The sequence below is a fragment of the Plecotus auritus genome, assembly GCF_963455305.1.
Source record: "Plecotus auritus genome assembly, chromosome: 2".
NCBI classification, from domain to species: Eukaryota; Metazoa; Chordata; class Mammalia; order Chiroptera; family Vespertilionidae; genus Plecotus; species Plecotus auritus.
Window position 1 is genome coordinate 124,318,932 of NC_137771.1, and position 22,295 is coordinate 124,341,226.

The 22,295-nt window shown below is 36.3% G+C and overlaps 1 protein-coding gene across 5 annotated transcripts in view; it reads left to right on the top strand.

Annotated features, from left to right (window-relative positions):
- The window catches only part of LIPI (lipase I), a gene marked incomplete at its 5' end in the record, with an annotated part of 66,970 nt that extends 52,027 nt beyond the window's left edge, over positions 1–14,943 (top strand). For all 5 annotated transcript variants that reach the window (XM_080657009.1, XM_080657010.1, XM_080657012.1 and 2 more), the window contains 3 exons: positions 2,883–2,994; positions 5,944–6,120; positions 14,832–14,943. In XM_080657009.1, the coding sequence (XP_080513135.1) occupies positions 2,883–2,994; positions 5,944–6,120; positions 14,832–14,919 (377 nt within the window). In that variant the 3' untranslated portion in view covers positions 14,920–14,943. The remainder of the gene's footprint in view (positions 1–2,882; positions 2,995–5,943; positions 6,121–14,831) is intronic.
- Between the last annotated feature and the right edge of the window lie 7,352 nt (positions 14,944–22,295).

A 22,295-nucleotide genomic window follows, 5' to 3' on the forward strand; every position in this document is an offset into this window, starting at 1 on the left:
TTGCTTTACATATAAAAATGCATCTTGCCTCAAAAACTATTTATTGGATTCTGTCACAAGAATTTGCCTCATAGAGCTTTTGAATTGTGTGTCTTCTTTTCTATCTTCTACATTATATTTTGTATTATTTTATTTCACTTCTTACCTAACAATCAATATTTATTATGAATATTATTACTATATCAAATGCTTACTTATATTTAATAATTTCAATTTTTTACAGTTTATCTTACCCTGTTTCCCCCACTTTTTTCTTCTGGGTCTAATTCTATCTTGCTGAAATAGATACTTAATGACTTTTCACTAGTAGTCCCTCTCAGTTTTTGTTTTGTGTTTTCTTGAAATGACCTTATCTTTCTCTTACTCTGCAATATAAAGTTAGTTTAGGATAGAATTCTACATCAAGAGTTATTTTTGCTCAGCACTTTGAAGATACTAATTTTATTTTTTTAATAGAAATTTATTTTTTTAATTTATTGTCAATGAAATTGTTCTATACAGAAATCTGTGGTTTTCTTTTGGTTATATTTATCTATCTATTAATGTAGACATGATTTATTATCATTTTCTAGTCTTAATGATCAGTCCCAGTCTCTAGCAAAAGGAAAGAAAAATATTTGTGCTATCAAAACAAAAGTCTATGTCTTCTTCTATTACAGAAAATTCTTATCAGCCATCTCCTCTTCAAAATCTCTCCCATCAGAGAAAGTTGGATTTTTCCACCCAGAATTTATGTTCCATAATCCTGGAGCATTTTTAATACAAATTGGGGAGAGGGGCCTCATCAAGTGGTGAATGTAAATTTAAATTCCATATTATGTGGTGTTTTATTTCGTTTCAGATAATTGTGTCTTTTTTACTTAACCTAAGACCCTAATAAGTAAAATACTGTGCAGATATTTTTATTTTAGCCTTATTACTTGTAGAAAATAAGACTCTGTGGTCCATCTTCAGTGTAGTTAGCTTTCAGTGGGAATATACTGCAGCATGCTTACCAGCCAGTTACTGAACCACAAGGCTTACACAAATAAAGTCCCAGGGCAAACTGTAGTGAGAACAAGGAATTGTGTATGTGACCAACAGCACATGTTCCAGGAAGACCTTCCCAGCACATGGAGGTGGGGACAGCTAGAAAGATCCTCAGCCTACTTTTTGAATAACCCAATAGGAAACAATAAGACCTAGGTGACATTCAGGGAAGAATGTTAACCCCATAGTACTCAACAGATGAAGAACCTGGGGAGAGACTCTTGCACACTAGGGATAAATTACTTGTGGTAACTGCTCAAAAGGGTGTTCCTGCTCAATCAGACACCCGATCTTGCAAGACCGCCATTAAAAGTTTTGCTTTCGCTGCCTTTGTGTCTCCAAGTCTGAGTCCTTATTTGAATTCAGACAGGTGAGCATGTTTTTCATGTTACTTAACATCACATCTCCTGTTCCAGCATGGAAGTTGACACTTAAGCCTCTGTTTTCATGCTACACCCAGTTCTTAAGTGCCTCCTAATATTCCTCTTCTTTATCTGAGCTTTGTTGTAATTTAATTTATGGATTGTACATCCAAAATGTCTATGTGCTTTAGCAGAAAGAAGGCTTATTCTGTAATATCTCAATATATTATACTGCCACAATTCATGTGAGCACGTCTGAACACCTATCTTTTTTGGGTGAGGTGAACCAACATATTTTGTCTAAAGCTGGGCAGTCACTTCAAAGTAAGAAGCATTCCTATATATCTCTGTGTTAGAAATGGATGAGGTCCAATTATAAATCCATTACCTTATTTGAGGTAGTACTAAGTATCAGACAAGAAGTTACATGTATTTCTCACAAGAAAATTTCATGCATTCCATGTCCTGTGTATATATTGTCTTTTGGGCATGGTGTTCAGTACTTGGGAAAACTCACAGAGGGTCAGAACTTTCTGTTTAGCCCAGTCAATATAGACTATTAGAGGCTCGGTGCATGAAAATTCATGCACTGGGGGAGGGGAGGGTCCCTCAGCCCGGCCACCCCCTCTCACAGTCCGGAGCCCTCAGGGGCAGGAGGCAACCCGGTGATCAGAGGAAGGTGATGCCCCCATCACACCTCTTCTGCTGCCACTGCCAGCAGTGCAAGCCTCGGGCGGCCCTGGGCAGCTGGGGAGCTGAGGGACTGGGGGCGGGCCCAGCTGTGCCGCGTGCCTTCCACCCCAGCAGGGCTGAGGGGACTGGGCACTGCCATCTTGTGGCTGTGGGTGCTGCCATCTTTGAGGGTGTGTCAGTCAATTAGCATATTCCCTCCTTATTTGCTGTAGGCGCCGCCATCTTTGTGAAGGCATGACAGTCAATTAGCATATTCCCTCTTTATTAGATAGGATAGTGGTAAGTTCAGAATCCTTGCCTCTGAAAGATATACTGTATCAATTTTTAATAGGAGCATTTTGAATAAGAACTACTATGAGCTTAATCTACCTATGATTATTTAATTTCATAGTCAATCCTAAACAACCAGTGAAATTGGGAATTATATTTGTCAAGCAAGCTTAGCTAGGACTATTAATTTGATAACTAGGGAATGTTATATTTACTTTATAGGTAATATATTTTTAAAAATAGTTTAATTGACCAAAATTCTGAAAACTTTTGGTTTGCAGAAGAGTTAGTATTCACTAATTATTTGTTCACCTCTTCACCATGTCTGGCAGGCTTTGTCATTTCTCATTTTCAAGACTAGTTAAAAATTGATAAGAAGTAAAATATATTATCCATATACCAAATAAGTGCCTCTTGAGATTATTTACATATGCAATATGTGCTTATATATACACATGTGTATCTGTGTACGTGCCAAAACATTTTATTTTAAAAATGTGAACTGTATTTTGTTTTTTTGTTTTGTAGCTTATTATTTTGTTCTCAGTGTAATTGTTTTGGATAACACCATGAAGGATGGCTATATTACATTTAAATTATTAAACCAGCTTGGAAGGATTGAAGAACCAAGGCTCTATAAGTAAGTATAATTTAATATTATTTTTATTCATAAATTAAATGTTTGTTTTTTTTGAGGATCCAATTTGGAAGATAATCCAAATAGTGTGGATTTTCTATGCAGGGTGCTTTCAAAGTCATGGAGATAGGAATGTCCTAATTTCAATAATAGCACACAGACTACAGTCGTAGAGCAGTTGTTTCACACTTGTTCAGAAGGCAAATACATTGTTAAGTCTTGATTACTTTTACAAAATCATCTTCTGTGCAGAACACCATGAAATATTAATGTGTTTTATTCAAATACTTGAATTTATGAATTTTAAAATAAAGGGATATAAAATATGGAACACTTACCCATGGTAAATCTGTCCGTTTAAACCTGGCCGATTAATTTATGTTTTTATTAATAATTCTTTGCTAATAAATTCAGTCATGCTTTGGGATTTAAACTGTTTTAGATGACAATGAAGTAAGAAACTTCTACAAGACCTTTTATTTCTCTTTTAAAAATTAAAATAGGAATATTTCCTTGCTGTAAAAAGCATGTCCTATGATACAGTAGCAAATTAGAATCATCTATAATTATATCATCTAGGGACATTTAAATTTACCATTTGAAATTAGCCAATTTCTACACCTTTCCTTCTTTACCTCCTCCTTTTCCTCCTATATCTTTTTCTTGTACATACCCTTGTGCACACACATATTACTTTTTATTTAGCAAAATTATGATCTTATTGCAAATGTGTTCTGCATCCTGATTTTTATATAAGCATTATTGTGTGATCACCTCTCTATGTCATTATAATCACATACATTATATATGCCCGCCCAGTGTGGCTCATGGTTGAGCATCGACCCATGAACCAGGAAGTCATGGTTGGATTCCTGGTCAGGGCATATGCCTCGGTTGTGGGCTACATCTCCAGTAGGGGGCGTGCAGGAGGCAGTTGATCGATGATTCTCTCTCATCATTGATGTCTCTATCTCTCTCTTCCTCTCCCTTCCTCCCTTTGAAATCAATAAAAACGTATTTTTAAAAAATCACATACATTAAATATAATACCAAATATATTATTATGCCAATATAGGATTTTAAACAGAGGTTATTAATAATGGATATTCAGACTGGAACAAAACCGCAGCTGGATGAGTAATGGGGCAATTAGAATGGAACAAATCAGAGAAGTGACCATTGTAATAATTGATATGATACTCCCAGTAAGTGGAAATGGGTTTTTAGGATTTAAATAGATCTATTTTTATGATTAAACATGTGAAAATGAAGGAAATAAACCAATCTAGGGTGACTTCACGTTTTAATCTTTATGACTATTTAAATTATGGTGCCATTCACTGAGCTAGGAGATGTATGGAAAGGAACCAATTTAATCAGTCAATAAAAATTCTTGAGATCTTCTATAGGACAGGAACTGCACTAAAATTGGGGATAAAGTTTTGGGCAAATTATATATTTTTTACATAGCTTGTCTAGTACAACAGATAGACTCTACAAATATATAATACAAATGAAATGATGTTTATCATTTTTCTATTCAAACAATTTTAATGAATATCCACATGGATGTAGGCACTGTGCTAAATGCTGAGGATGCTGTGATAAGAAAAATAGATATGGTCTTACCCTCATTAAGCTTACAGCCTAATAAAGGATATAAATATAATGAAATAATTATGAAAATATGTAAATATAATCTATCCATTCAAAATGTACTCTAGAGGAACATTATAATGTGTAAGGAAACATAAAATTGGGGATGAGGATTATTCAGTGGGGCCACTAAAAGTTTTTTAAAGGATGTTTTACATTTATTGGTTGACAATGAAATGATGAACTAGAGTTAGTGTGCTTTACTGTATTCCAGGCAGAGACTGATACAAAGATCCTGAGCAGGGGGGATTATAGAACATTTTAGGGGCTGAAGGAAGTGCATTATATCTGCAAATGGAAGAGGAGAGAGGTAGAGAGAACCTAGGTTTTGTAGGTACTAGATTTGTAGGACATGTTTCAGGATTTATATTTTAGTCACTGGGAAAATGAAAATCATTGATGTGTTTTAACTGAGGCAATCTGGTTGGGTCAGGACTGAATTTTTATTTTGGAAAAACAGTTTGACTACAGTGGATTGAAAGCAGGAAAGACAGGGTACTGTTGCAAGAATATGGGCGAGAAACAGTCCTGAGATAGAGGATTTGCAGTGGAGGTGGAGAAATGAGGATTAATTCAAAACAGATTCAAGAAGTTTTCACAGGTAAAGTCTGTAGGAATTTATGATAGATTCGATGGAGTGATTGAAAGAAAGGATAATATCAAAAGTGAACCCTAGTTGTCTGGTTTGGGCAATAGGCAGTGGTGCAATTTAAAATGGTGAGGAAATTTGTAAATTTAATGATTTTTTTTTATTTTTATGATAGGTAGATGGTGTTGGGGAAGGTGTCCTTTAGATTAATGTTCTGGGTACATAATACATGCTCAGGAAATTGTACTTATTAAATACTAAATTTGTTTTTCTTTTGAATATCAGGCTTTTAGAATTATTCCTTTAATTCACAAATATTTTATAAAGTAGCAGAGAACAACAAAGGATTATTATTTGAATACCCACTCCATGATAGCTGTTCAGGGGTCTACAAAAAGAAGCATAAGATGACTTTTCTAATTTTAGACAAATGAACAATCTCAACATTTAGTCAGAAAGATAAAATTTCCCAATTTACCCCCAAAAAGTATTTCCAAATATTGTGTATGGGGATGTAAATGTTATTATTATTTTGTTTTAAATTACTGTATAAATTATTTTAAAAATACTTTAACAAACACTTATTGTTTGGCCTTTTCCTAAAAAATTGGCCTCTTTCTATCCTGCATTGTTAATATTATATTGATTTTAGAGTGAAGTTATATTTCAAATTACAATATGCTGAGTATCTAAAATTTTCTGTTTAGGAAGAATAAATCATTTTATAAACTTCAAGAAGTCAAGATTCTTGCTCAGTTTTTAAATGATGTTGTAAATATTTCAAGCATTGGTTTGGTATATTATCAGAGCTTTAACCAGCAATGTTCCACATGCCAATATAGTATCCAGCGTCTCATGTTAAAATCACTTACATATCCAGAAAGGTAAGAAAATTAAAATGTTATTTAAATATGTCATCTTTTAAACTTGGAAATATTGGCTTGCTAAAAAACATAGTTTAAGAATTCATGGACTCAAATATCAGCTTATTGTGTATTTCAAGATGTATCTAAAAGGTGTAAAATGCATTTTGTTTTTTAATTTGGATGAGATTCATTGAATAGCATTACCCAAGTGAGGGAAAACACACCCAATTACTTCATAAGACATGACAAAAATGAAAAAAGTAAGACAAATGTCTGCCTTAGAAGTTTATCAATAATTTCTTATATATGCATATATATTTAGAGTGGTTTAGAGTTCTTAAATACAATCCTTTAGATGAGGTCCAATGGCTAAAAACTCTATAATGAGACATATGGTTACAGAAGATATACTAGTAAATGATCATGATTTTCAATGATCTTTTCTTTTGTCTAACTTTATAACTCTTTATTTGAAAAGAGAAAAATGTCAATTTTCATCTTCTGTATCTAAGATTCTACAGTTCACTGGAGATTCAACCCCAAGAATATGCTGACAGGAGTGAGACTAGCAAGTGCACAATAACAGCACGAGGAGAATCTGACTTTACACTCTAATTTTATAGTCACCTGTCTTGGCTTATCAGTAATATCACACATATCTTCATTCCAAAAATTATGACACCATCATTACTGTGTGGGTACCATTTTTTAAAGACAAGATACTCTATCAGTATTTTTCTAAGGCCATTTAATATGTTCTTCTTGGTTTCATGTCCTCACAACCAAAGAGGACTTCCCACTATCCTTGTCCACATGGTATGGATGCACATGTTCGCCATAGCAGAATCCGTATTTCCACAAAAACACTGATGTGAACTATTCAGAACTACTGAGAGATCTTTAATGATTTGATCAACTGCCATTATGAATATATGAATTGTTCTAATGCTGTGCATCAACCAAGATAGGTTTTTGGAGTGCTAGAAATCTCTCTTCCTTAGCTGTTTGCAGCATGTCAACTTTATTTCTCTGTATGTTTCTGTGTTGATATATTTGATTTCCTAAATGCCTTTCTATGAATCTTGAACTTAGTAAGAATTTTTGAATAATCAATAATAAAAATATTCATTTAGTTGACATTCATATCAGTAGGGAGAGTTGGGAAAATTATTTGAAATATAAGTTATTTTGTAACTTTTAGTATAATAATATTTGTCTTTCAAAAGTCAATAAGTAAGATGTAATTATAATGGGAAAAATCTTGGGGTAATTTTACTGTGCTTTTCCTTTGATTTAAATACTTACAAAAATGTAAAAATATATGGATATTCTTAAGAATATTAACAACATCATTTGTGACAAAGTATTTCAGGGAGTTATAGGGTCATGTTTGAAGGGCTAAAGGCTTGAATGGCATGGTTCCACTTATATATATGGATACTATTTTAAAAATAAATATATTGGAAAAGTTTGAAGATTTGTGACAATTTGAAAAACTGCAGATGAACCACATAGCCTAGAAATAAAAAAATTAAAAGTTAAATATGTCATGAATGCATAAAGTATATGTAAATCGTTTCTCTTCCTTATGATTTTTCTAATATTTTATTTCCTGTAGCTTACTTTATTGTAAGAATACAGTATATAAGACATATAACATACAAAATATGTGTTAATTGCCTGTTCATATTATCTATTAGTAAGTATTCTGGTCAATAGTATGCTATTAGTAGTTAAGTTTTAGGAGGGTCAAAAGTTAAACACAGCCCAGCTGGTGTGGCTCAGGGGTTGAGCACTGAGCCATGTGCCCAGAGATTGCCGGTTCCATTCCTGGTTGCAGGCTTGATCCCTGGTGAGGGTGTGCAGTAGGAAGCTGATCAATGTTTCCCTCTCTCTCCCTCTTCTTTCCTCTCTCTCTAAAAATCAACAACATTTTTTTAAAAGTTAAACAGATTTTTGACTGCTCAGGGGATCTGCACACCTAACCCCTGCATTGTTCAAGAACAACTGTATTTTTATAATCCCCAAAAGCTAGGTTTAAAGAATCCAGAGTTGTTGCACCATCCTATTTTTCTATTCTCCCCCATTAATACTTCTGTGAGCATAAGAAATGTGAGTATGCCTAATATATGATGATGGAAGATGGTTTGACTTTGGGTGGTGTGCACACAGTGCAATATACTTATCTTTTATCATAAAAATGTACACTTTAAACCTATATGCCCCTATTAAACAATGTCATCTCAACAAACTTAATAATTAAAAAATCCATAAATAAAAAGAAAGGTGAGTATGAACAGTGAAGTTAGAGACTATAGTTACATTTTCTGTTTCTGTCATTTAGATGTAAATGATGCAATTGTCCAGGAATAAAATCTTCTTCCTATCTATACTAATAAAAGGGTAATATGCAAATTGGTCACGACACTCTCACAGTAACAACCGAACAGCAGACTGCGTGGGGCGACCAGGCCTGCAGGGGGGCAGTTGGGGGTGACCAGGCTGGCAGGAGGGGTGGCAGTGAGGGGCGACCAAACAACTGAGCAGCAAGCTGCATGGGGTGACCAGGCCAGCAGGGGGGCAGTGAGGGGTGACCAAATGACTGACAGCAGTCTGTGTGGGATGACCAGGCTGGGAGGGGAGGCAGTTGGGGGTGACCAGGCCAGTGGGGGGGGGCAGTTAGGGGCGATCAGGCAGGCAGGCAGGTGAGCAGTTAGGAGCCAGTGGTTCTGGATTGTGAAGGGGATGTCCGACTGCCGGTTTAGGCCCGATCCTGGGGATCGGGCCTAAACCAGCAGTCGGGCATCCCCCAAGGGGTCCCAGATTGTAGAGGGTGCAGGCTGGGCTGAGGGGACCCCACCCCCCGTACATGAATTTCATGTACCGGGCCTCTAGTATATCATAAATGGAAAGAGAAACAAAAAGGATAACTCCATAGTGTAGAAGAAGCATATAATGTAAATCTTGGCCAGACACCAGACATTTAGCTAGAATTTCTGCACATAAAATAGCACAGAAGCTTTAATAATAAAGATACATTTAGTTCTATACATGTGAAAGGAACAGACTATGATAGAGACAATAAAAGGGACCAAAGGCAATCCACCCATGTGTACCTAGAATTGGATACTCTTGTTTAAATCTTTGTAGAATCATGCAGCTTATTCGTTGCAGTAGCTTCAAGGGTCACTGCTCATAGAGATAACAATTGACCATAATGTCCCTGAAGCTTTGCAACATTGTAGATCTGGTTATAAGCAATTTTCTCTTTCTAACTATAAGTCAACTGCTGCCATCTTTTGTGGAATATTCAACTTAGTTTTTCCTTTATTGTTGGATACTTTATTTTTTCTCAATGTTTGCTTGTCAGAAACACTGGCTATGCATAGACATGCATTTGAACACTTCCCTTGTTTTATATTCATAGAAGAAATATCAAGGTGGGAGAACCTTTTCAAAGCTTCCCCCTCACTTCATGATGCTCTCTCTTTGATACAGAAAGTTGGTGAGCTTACAGACAGCCATTGCTTCCTCTGAGCACTTCTCTTTTTTAAGCGACTTATTATAAGAAGAAAGGAAAAGCAGACAGATGTGACCACTGTTATATCTGACTCATTATCTTCTTAATTATGGGTTATATAGAGACATGATATACAACTCATTCATTAGGGTGAAGTCATAGGTATATGCCACAGAGAAAAAGGTAGCATGCATTGTAATTTTAATGTAAATAGACTATGAATATTTACTAAATTTACAAAATGTAAGTACAATTATTTTCTACTCAGGGAAAAAAAAACAACGAAAATATATTGTATTATTTAGCAAAACTCTTACTATTCCCTACTGGCTGGAGATACTAACTGATCCTTAGACAAAATGTATGCTTTAAGTTTAATTACCTAGATAATTGTCATAACCATTTAGTTGCTTTTCCTATTTAGATCTGTCCAAACAGATAATGTGCAATTAATGAGGATTAGCACTGCCAAATTATTGGGAACATGAGTAATAAAAATTCGATGCCTTATGGTACAGATTAAACTGCTAAGCACTCAACCAGTAATTATCTCTCTGCAACAGACTGTGATAGAGACTGCAACATAATTCTCTTCTAGGTTTTTCCAGTAGAGCAGCGCCTTCGAATGTAGGGACTGAGAAGGATATTCGCAGTGGAGGGGCCTGGTATGACTTCCTGAGAAAAGTTGGACTAAAGCTACCTTTAGAAACTTAACAGTAAAATGTACTCTTTTAGGCATAGAGTTCCATGAGTTTGATAAATTCATAGTCATATAACCAGCACCAACATCAAGATCCAGAGCATTTCCATCATTCACAGAAACTGCCTTGTTCTGTTTTTTTATTTTCAACCTCATTCCCCACTCCTACTCCCTGGCAATCACTGTACCTGGTTTTGCCTTTTCTAAGACATTATATAAATGGAATCAGATAGTTGTAGCCTTTTAAGTATGGCTTCTTTCACTTAGCTCCATACATTTAAAATGCACCCTATTGTTTCTGATATCAATGGAAATTTTGGATGAATAGTACTTTATGTATGGATATGCCAGAGTTCATTTATCCATTCACCATTCACCATGGTTTGTTCACAGTTTTTGATATTTGTCTCTGAATAAAGCCAACATAAATATTTGCATGCAGATTTTTATGTGAACATGTTTTTATTTCTGCTGAATAAATATATATCAATGAGATTTCTGGGTCATATTGTAAGTATATGTTTGACTTTATAAGAAACTGCCAGACTCTTTTTTTTAAGTGATTGTACATTTTGCATTTCCACTGACACATATCAGAATTCCACTGTTCTCCTGCACCCAAAACTATACCTTTGCCAGGTTTATTGTTTGTTTTGTTTCTGTTTTCACGATTCTAATAGGTATTGAGATATCTCTTTGTGTTTTTAATTTACATTTCTCTAATGTCAAATTATGTTGATGACCTCTGCCACTTTATTAAGGGTATTCACATCTTTTAACTTAATATGATTGTTAAAGTGGTTGGTTTTAATTTATCATCTTGCTATTTTGTTTTAGTTTTTTCCTATCTGTTCTTTGTTTCCATTTTTCTCATTGTCTGCCTTCTTTTGTGTACATTGAGTAGCCTTATGCTTCCATTTTCTCTTTTGTAGGTTTATTATCTATAACTCTTTAAAAATTATTTTAGAGGTTTATCGCAATCTACCTTCAAGTGAATTTTACCACTTAACATGTAACATAAAAACTGTATAGTAATATAATTCCATTTCTTCCATTCTAGCTTTTGTTTTGTTGTTGGCATACGTTTTACTTGTACATATGCTAAAAATTCCAAAATGCAATGTATCATATTTTTAAAGAGTAAAACTATTAAATATAATATAAATAATTAGGGAAACTCATATATTTATCCACTTAGTTATCTTTTCTGGTATACTTCAAACCTTATGTGGATGTATACTTTCATGTGGTAAAAATTATATTTTGACTAAAGGATTTCCTTTAAGTTTTTTGTAGTATGGGTCTGCTGGTTGTTAATTTTTTTTCAGACTTTTGTCCGAAAAAGTTTTTTGATGCCTTTTTTTAAAAGATAATTTACCTGGTTATAGAATTCTAGTTTGACAATTTTTCTTTATTTTGACTTTAAAGATGTTGCTGTGCTGTCTGCTACCATGCATTTATTCTAATGAGAAATTTGTTACTATCCTTCCTTTGTTCCTATGACGAAAATATGCTTTTTTTTTTTTTTTCTTCTGGTTAGTTTTAAGGTTTTCTCATCACTAATATTAAAGAGTTTGATTATGTGACATGTAATTTTATTCATACCTCTTGCGTTTTGAGTTTTTGACCTCTTGGCTGTATGATCTTATAGATTTCATCAAGTTTTATTAAAATTTGTGACTTATTTTTTGAAATATATTTTTCTGTGTCCTTTCTTTCTCTCTCCCTTTGGTGACTATTTCAAGTTTATTAGGCTGCTTGAAATTATCCCACAGCTCACTGATGGTCTGTTAATTTTTAAATTTGATTCCTCTTTCACTTCATTTTGAATATATTTTGTTTTTATGTCTTTCAGACCACTATTCTTCTAGAATGTCTAATCAGATATGAATCTCATCTGGGGTACTTTTCATATCAGAGATTGTAGTTTTCATCTCTAGAAGTTGGATTTGGGTTGATTTTTTAAATCTTTTATGTCTCTACTTAACTATTTGAATGCATGGAATACAGTTATAATAATTTTTTTAATGTCCTTGCCTGCTGTTTCTTATATTTGTGCTAGTTCTGGGTTAGTTTCAATTGATTGACCATCATGTGGGTCTATTTTCTTGCTTCTTTGCATTCTTGGTAATTCTAATATTATAAATATATGAATAGCAGAATAACAGAGGTAATTTATCAAATTTAATGACATACTTGTCCTACTATGGCAAGTTAAAAAATGAGGTGTAGCCCTGGCTTGGTGGCTCAGTTGGTTGGAGTATCATCTTGTACAAGAAAAGGTTGCAGGTTTGATTCCCGGTCAAGGCACCTACCTAGGTTGCGGGTTCAAAGCCCAATCAGGGCACGTACTGGAGGTAACTGATCACTGTTTCTATATCACATTGATGTTTCTCTCTCTCTGTCTCTCTGTATCTATCTCTCTCTTAAAACCATTAAAAAAACATTTCGTCACATGTGAATTTAAAAAAAAGAAATGAGGTGGAGGGAGATCCAAAATACTGAAGGCACATTCAGTGAATAAGGGATGTAGCAGGATAAATAATTGACATAAGTATAGATAAATTTGGCTGGGGGAGTGGTAAAGTCATTCCTCTACTTAATTCTTAATAATGGAGAAAGGATGAATCTGATTTTTTAATTATATTCTGATCTATAATCTATAATAATAAAAGCGTAATTTCTAATTAGACCAGACATCTTTCTGGACAACCTTCCAGATGAAGCCAGGGCTGCAAGAGAAGCCCAGGTCCCAGGTGCCTGCTGGCAACTGGAGTGAAGCCTGGGTCCTGGGTGCAAGAGGAAAGCCAGTGCCAGCAGCTGGAGGGAAGAAAGGCCTACTCTTGCACGAATTTTTGTGCATCGGGCCTCTAGTAATGTAATAAAAATATATTTTTTGCTAAATCTAAAAAACCTTATGAGATTAAAGTACAGTCATTTTACACTTACTGCTATATTATTCTATATAATAAAAGGCTAATATCCAAATTGACCGAATGGTGAAATGACCGGTTGATATGACGCACACTGACTACCAGGGGGAAGATGCTCAATGCAGGAGCTGCCCCCTGGTGGTCAGTGCGCTCCCACAGTGGGAGCACCACTCAGCCAGAAGCGGGCTCATGGCTGGCAAGTGCAGAGGTGGTGGCGGGAGCCTCTCCTGCCTCCTCAGCAGCACTAAAGATGTCCAACTAACAGCTTAGGCCCGCTCCCTGTGGGCCTAAGCCATCAGTCGGACATCCCCTGAAGGCTCCTGAACTGTGAGATGGTGCAGGCCAGACTGAGGAACCTCCCCACCCCCGGTAAATTGCATGCACTGGGCCTCTAGTCTAAAATAATAAAAGCGAAATATGCAAATCGACCAAATGGCAGAACAGTGGAACGACCGTCTGGACAGCCTTATGGACAACCTTATGGATGACCTTTTGGATGAAGCCAGGGCTGCAGCTGTGGGATCGAGGCAGCCACCCTGGCTGCAAAGGCCTACTCTTGCATGAATTTTGTGCATCAAGCCTCTAGTTAACAATAAAGTTTAAACATACCTTTATTATTTTAAATGTAAAATACTGTGGTATTGTATATCAGCTTTTATAATTAGATATGAATGTCTATATTTTATCATTTTCAAATATATTAGCAGAAATAGAAAATAGGTTTATTTAAAAATTGAATAATTTAACCTCTCTGTTGAATATTTTAAAACTTTATTCAATGATGTTTTAACTAAGCTAGAAGAAGACAGGAAACAATGTTTCTCTTGAGCTAGATAAGTGCAAATGGAAAAAAAAAAGGTGAACTACCAGCACCTTTGAAGTTGAATTACCTTTCCTTCCTTGACTACGTTCTATTGCTGATACAGAAAATTTCTATTTATTGCTACCATGTTTTTCTTTAGCTACTTTTCTGAACCTTTGCCAATCTTGTCTTATTCTAGTTAATTACTTTTTTGAAGGTTTTCAAGATATTAGCAAGAAGATAACTAGACAAGATGCATGATTTACTTGACTTCTCAGAAATCTTGAAATACCAACTACACAATCTCTCCAAGATATAGAATAGTTTACACATTATTATTTCCACTTGAGTAGGTGGCAAAGAGAATTGATTAAATCATTTTTTCAACATTTGTCTATGCTATTCAACCTAACTCTTCCATAGTGACTATCAATGATACAAGAGGTGACCTGACTACTGAGATGAGTTCAGGTTTCAGTTATTCAGTTATTTGAGTATCCAATAATATATACCATACATTGTAAATATTCCAATGAAGCAGCAAAGAGAGAAGTAGAAACACACAGAATCCCCCCCGCCACTCCCCATTTTGTCTACTTCATCCCAGTATAGCCCAATAAGAGAGTGGAAATCATGATGTAGATGTGTTCCCACTCCTAGCATTTGGAGAACTAGTTAGTTATAAGCATAACATATTCCAATATTTATGAGAAAAAAAGAAACTTTGTTGTTTTACCAAGAGTTTTTTTTTCTTTCTCTTTTTCTCTCTCACAGACCCCCACTCTGCAAGTATGATATTGTACTTAAAGAAAATGAGGAGGTATTTCTCAATCCATGTACCTGTATACCAGAGGAAATATAGCATGCCTTCTTACATCAATTGTAACAACTGTTTGTGAAGTAAAGAAGTTGTAAATGGGAACAGTGTAATCAGTATTTCTTTTAGAATGTACTGTTCAATCTGGGATTCAGATATTTCTACTTCTTAAAAGTTTTTTTGAGAATCAAAACTATACAAAAATTTTAAAAAAAGCACATGGCAAAGCATTCTGAATATATTCTAAAAGCTGTTTATTTCTGTTTACCTCAATCAACTGTTTACCATCTAATCTTTCCTTTAATTACTTATCCTATATAATAAAAGCCTAATATGCTAAGTGTCTGGTCATCCAGTCATCCATTCAACCAATCAAAGTGTAATATACTAATGATATGCTAAGGCCGCTCAACTGCTCACTATGATGTGCACTGACCACCAGGGGGCAGACAGTCAACTGGTCAACAAGTTGCTATGATGTGCACTGGTCACCAGGGGGCAGATGCTCCAACTGGTAGGTTAGCTTGCTGCTGGGGTCTGGCTGGCCCCATCCCCGATTGGTCCCCCCCACCAGACTCCACCAATGCATGAATTTGTGCACTGGGCCTCTAGTTAATAGATAATATGTCTTTAGAAAGAAGAGGAGCATTGCTTCAATACACAGTCTAAACATTCTCCACTTCTCAGACTGCAGTGATAAAATAAATGAATATTTTTAAATTGTAAATTTGTCACTTGGAAAAGTCACTTGGATTAATGCAAATCTTATAAACACAAATACACCTTCTGTTTAGTGGTCTATTTAACATTTTTATGATGCTTTGTACATAAAAGTTTTGTTCATATGGAGCATAATAATCTACGGGACCATAATATTTAAGGCCAAATCTTAGGTCCACTACTACTGATGGTGTTATTATCGGTAATTAAATTTACCTCACCATGTTTTGGTTACCAAAGAATTTTTGTGAAGATTGATTCAATAATTTGACTAGTATCTGCTTATAATGATAATAAAAATAATGATAGCTAACAAATAAATTACTATATTCCTATTCATTTAATTGTCACAAAAACTATGTGATTGGCCTTGTTATCTTCACTGATGAAGAAACTGAGGCACAGAAATGTTAACTAACTTACCCAGGATCATAAACAAAACCTGAATTGCAAGCTAAAAAGTGTGGCTCATGTGTCCATATTTTTAACCGCTATAGCATGTGTTTCTCCACAGTTTAATACATGTTAGTAGCTATATTTACAAGTATTACTTCCAGAGTAAATAATGTAAATGTCCTTGGCATTGTCCTTTTTACCTGTCCAGTCCAGGGATTCCTGGCCTCAGATCTCTCACTTATGTGTGAATGCTCCCAAGATTTCTTTTATGTATGTTTTAAACCAATCTATCAACTTAGTCTCTAAGCTTCTAAATTCCTCCTTTATTAGGGGGAATTTCTGGGGCTGCCTTAACAAAATACCATAGACAGAGTGGCCCAAACAACATGTATTTTCTCAAGTTCTGTAGTCTAGAGGTCTAAGACAGGTGTCAGCAGGTTTGGTTTTCTCTAAGGCCTCTTTCTTTGAGTTATAGATAGCCACCTTCTTTTTTTCTTTTTATAACTTGTTTTTATTGATTTTTAGAGAAAGGAAGGGAGAGAGAGATAGAAGTATTGATGAGAGAGAAACATCAACATCAATTGGTTGCCTCCTGCACACTCCCTGCTGGGGATCGAGCCTGCAACTGGGCATGTGCCCTGACCAGGAATCAAACAGTGACCTTTTGGTGCCTGAGTGGAAGTTCAACCACTGAGCCACACAGGCTGGGCAATAGCCACTTTCTTGCTGTGTTCTCATGGTCTTTCCTTTGTGCATGTTGTCTCTAAATTTCCTCTTATAAGCACACCAGTCAGATTGGAGTAGGACCCACCCCAATGAATTTATTTTAATTTAGTCACCTCTAAAGGCACTATCTCCAAATACAGTCACATTCTGAGATACTGAGGGTTAGGAGTTTAGCATATGAATTTGGGGAGGGGGCATAGTTCAGCCCATAATACCTTCTATGACTCATTGGCTTCACAATGCTGCCGACACCTCTACTGTCTGACAGTCGTTGAAAAGAGCTCCTTCAGTTTTTGCTACAGCCCTTCACTCCAAGGCCTCTGTCTCCAGAGACACCTTCTCTCTCACCCCTGTCACTTAGGCATTTGCTCACAAATTTCCCACATTCTCAAAACCATGAACTATTTAGGTAGTTTCACTTTTCCAATCCCCCCGCAATTAACTTGGCAAATATCCCCAGAAATGTTTGAATCTCAGTCAGTTACATTAATGACGTATAAAAAGGGGGAAAAAAGCATTATACATATGTTATCAGGAGCAAAAATCCCGTTTTAGTCTTTTGGCGGCATCAGGCCTCTTGATTACAGAGAAACAGTAGCCAACTTGTCTCGCAGCATATTAAATGACTCCATAACCCTCATAATAAAATTCCTTGTGATGGGTGATAGAAACTTTCAAGGATAACTCGAAGACATAAACTTATAAAATGTTGTTAGGTTTTCATATTAAATTATCATCTTCAATATCCTAATTCCTTACACTTTTATTTTGTTTGTTTGTTTTTTCAAGGTAAAGGTTAACAAGGGAAGGAAGCCTTGAAGCTTGTCTTGGTGGTGAGGGAAATAAACTCCTCTGACACTGAAGTTTATAACTGTCTAGGAATATTTTAATCATACTTATTTTTTTGAAATTTGTGGAGATCATAGATCAAAAATAGAAGAAGAAAAATATGCATTTTCCAGAGGCCCATAAAGAAGTACAGATGTTCTACAGCAATTATCTGGTCAACAAAGAGAACAAATAGCTATTATTCACAAAATATGTTACGCCAGGTTGCTTTGAAGACATGAAGTTCTGGATCAAATACAAAGAGAGTGGAGAGATGAGGTGTTTAAAATCTTTATCCTTAAGAATGTCTACTTGGCACAGGTCACAGAATCAACTCAGCAGGGTCTTTAAAAGTTCCCTCACAAATGTAGCTTGAAGATTTAGGTCAAGATGACGGAGTGGGCAAATGCTATGCTCACCTCCTCACATGACCACATTGAAATTACAATTAAATTATAGAACAGCCACCCATGAGAACTATGTCAAGAGTAGCTGAACAGAACTCCTATAACTAAGGATATAAAGAATAAGCAATGTTGAAACTGGTAAGGAGGGATGGAGATGTGAAACAGGCAGGTCCCACATCCATGTGCAGTGTTTGAGAATCAGGAGGGATATCTTGGCTGCATAGGTCCCCACTGAGGAGAAAGGGGTAGTAGTCCCAAACTGGGTTCCCTAGCCTGGAGTACCAGTGTGAGAAAGAGAATTCCCCAAACAGTTGTCTGTGAAAGCCAGCAGCATCTCCATCCATGTGAGACAGGGCTGCTGTGGACCCAGGCAGGTGAGACAGGGCTGCTGTGAGTCCAGGCAGGTGAGACAGGGCTGCTGTGAATCCAGGCATCTACAAACACTAGTCCTAAACTCTAGAGACGGGGCAGCAGCTCAAAACAGCCTGGACACAAGGAGAAGAACTGAATTGTCTGGCTTCAGGGTGAGGGCTGGAGGGGCAGCTCTCTCTGAACTAAAGTGCTGGCAAGTGCCATTGTTTTTGTTGACCCCTCCCCACACAGCCGGCAGGTGCAAATGAACACTAAGTCTGATTCTCCATTAATCTGGCTAAAGCCACTCTTGTCCCACACTGGTGATACTGACCCAATATAACCACCTGGCCCAAACCTTTTTCAGAGGCTAATTCACCTAAAGCACAGATGTTCTATAGCAATTATCTGTTTCTAAAATGCAGACTTTTGTAAAACCTCTTAAAGATTCAAAACCCCCAAACAAGCAGTCCTGTAACTCTTGGCAAGTGGCCCCAAGTCTGGCACCAGTAGTAGCAGGCCTAAGTCACTTCCAAGCCCAGCACAGGCAGCCACTAACCACAGATAAGTTTATAACTCTTACCAGACGACCCCAGGCCAGACATAGACAGCAGCTAATCTTAGCCTTTCCAAAGGTGTCCCTGTACCAACATACTTAGTGGCCAGCTTTAGATCACACCAGAACACTACCTAATAAGATCCACAAACAGCACATGCAAAAGGTGGTCTTGTCAGGCACCAGAGACCTGCTAAAGCAAATCCCATGCTGTGGGGTCATCTCACACACAATAGCTTTTCTGCTATTGTCACAACCAGTCCTCATACCAGTTGACCTGAAGGTCAATTCCACCTATTGAAGTGCCAACAGCAATCAAGGTCAACTCCAACAAGAGAACACATATAATCCACACAAAAGATACCCCTAGAGAACTCAGCACAGGTGACCAGGAGCAATGAGCCACTGGGCCAAACAGGATACTACTATATAAGGCCACTCTGCCAAGACTGGGAGAGGTAGCAGATCTACCAATTATATAGAAACAAATTCAGAGAGATAGCCAAAATGAGAGAGACCCAATCAAGATGAACTCCAAAAGACCTACATCAAGACACATTATAATTGGCAAATGTAAAAGACAAAGAAAATCTTAAAGGCAGCAAGAGAGAGTCAGAAAGTTACCTACAAAAGATCTCCCATTAGACTACTATCAACTGATTTCTCAATAGAAACACATCAGGCCAGAAGGTCATGACATGAAGCATTCAAAGTGATGAAAAGCAAGAGACTGAATCCAAGAATAGACTATCTAGGAAGGCTATCATTGAAGGTGAAATCAGGAGCTTCACAGACAAAAAAAAAAAAAAAAAAAAAAAAAAAAAAAAAGAGTTTATTACCACCAAACCAGCAATGTAAGAAAGGCTAAGAGGATTGTTATAAAAAGGAGAAATAGAAAGAGTGGGAGGAACACAAGCATAAAGAATAAAAATGGCAATACCAGTGCCTATCAATAATTACCTTAAACATAAATGGATTAAATGCTCCAGTCAAAAGGCATAGGATAGCTCAATGGATAAGAAAACATGACCCATACAGTATATATGCTGTCTAAAAGAGACCCACCTCAGAACAAAGGACTCAAACAGACTGAAAGTGAAGGGATGATAAAATTCTCAGGCAAATGCAAATAAAATTTAAAAAAAAAGCTGGGGTAGCAGTACTTATATCTGACAAAATAGACCTCAAAGTGAAGTCCATAATAAGAGATAAGGAAGACCACTTCATAATACTAATGAGATCCATACAACAATAGGCTATAACTCTGGTAAACATATATGTACCCAATATAGGAGCATCCAAATACATAAACAACCTTATGGAAGATACCAATGGAGAGACTGACAGCAACAATCATAACAAGGTACTTTAGTACCTCACTGATATCATTGGATAAATCTTCTAGACAAAAAAATCAACAAATAAACAGTAATCCTAAATGACACATGAGATAGAACTAATTGACATCTTCAGAACATTTCACCCTAAAGTTATGGAATATACATTCTTCTCAACTGTACATGGGATATTTTCATAGATAGGCCACATATTAGGACACAAGCTAAGTCTCTACACATTCACAAAGGTTGAAATCATATCAAGCATCTTCTCAGATCACAATGGCATGAAGTTAGAAATCAGCTACAATAAAAACACTAAAAAAACAAAACAAACAAACAAAAAAAACACCCCAAACATATGGAGGCTAAATAGCATGCTCTTAAACAATGAATGCGTTACCAAAGGGATCAAAGAAGAAATAAAAAACATCCTGGAAACAAACGAAAATGAACACACAACAATCCAAAATCTATAGGACACAGTGAAAGCATTCCTAAGTGGGATGTTCATAGCACTACAGAACTATCTCAAAAAACAAGAAAAACTTGCAATAAGTTGTCTAACACTACAACTTAAATAATTAGAAACAGAACTACAAGAAAAGCCCAGAGTAAGTAGAAGGAAGGAAATAATAAAGATCAGAGCAGAAATAGATGACAGAGACACCCTCACCCCTAAAATACAAAAGATCAATAAAACCAAGAGCTAGTTCTTTGAAAAGATCAATAAGATTGATGAACCTTCAGCCAGACTCACCAGGAAACAAAGACCAGGGACCCAAATAAACAAAATCACAAAGGAAAGAAGTGAAGTAACAACTGACCCCACAGAAATACAAAAGATGGCAAAAAAATACTATGAACTACTTTATTCTGAAAACTTGGATTAAATGGACTTATTCCTAGAAAAACGCAATCTTCTAAAACTCAATCAGGAAGAACCATAAAACTTGAATAGCCCAATAACAATTGATGACATTGAAGCAGTAATAAAATAACTTCCAGCAAACAAAAGCCCTGGTCCTGACTACTTTACTGTGGAGTTTTACTAAATATTCAAAGAAGAATTAACACCTATCCTCCTAAAACTATTCCAAAAATTCAAGAGGAAGGAACACTTCTAACCTTTTTCTATGAGGTCAGCATTACCCTAATTCCAAAACCAGAGAAAGACACCACAAAGAAAGAGAACTATAGTCCAATATCCCTGATGAAAATAGATCCAAAAATTCTGAACAAAATATTAGTAAATGGGATCCAACAATACATTAAAAAGATCATACACCATGACAAATCCAGATTTATTCCAGGGATGCAAGGCTGATACAATACTCACAAATCAATGAATGTGATACATCACATTAACATATTGCAAGACAAAAATCACAGGATCATATCAATTGATGCAGAAAAAGCATTTGACAAAATCCAAAATCCTTGGCAAAGTGGGAATAGGGGGATCATACTTCAACATTATAAAAGCCATATATGACAAACCTAGAGCCAAAATCATACTCAATGGGCAAAAACTAAAACCATTTCCCCTAAGAACAGGAACCAGACAGGGATGCTCTCTTTCACCATGCTTCTTCAAGATAGTACTGGAATCGGAGGGATCGGCATCTGAGTTGGGTGTACGTGCGCAGCGAGCAGCTGTCACCCAGTGCGGAACAAGTCTCCCAAGTTTCCTAAATCACTCTGGGCCAGAGGCCACCATCTTCCTTCTTCTATTCCTCCTCCGGGCCATGTCCTCATCCCACCCGCGCACCAGGAACTATTGCTACAACACTGGCAACCAGTGAACAGTGGCGAACCCTGGAAAACCAGTCCCAAGTGGCGCGAGCACACGGATTCGGAGGTGCTCTGTGCCTCCTCACGGAAAAGAGAGAACTACATAAGCAAACACCTGGAGAATAAAGATCATGGGGAGACACAGAAACAGCCTGCATATTACAGAAAAGCAGGCATCACCAGAAAAGGAAGTATATGAAATGGAGGCAAGCAACCTGTCAGAGAAAGAATTCAGAGAAATGGTCATAAGGTGGATGAAAAGAATAGAAGACAAATTCAACAATATGTGTAAGAACCAAGAGGAAA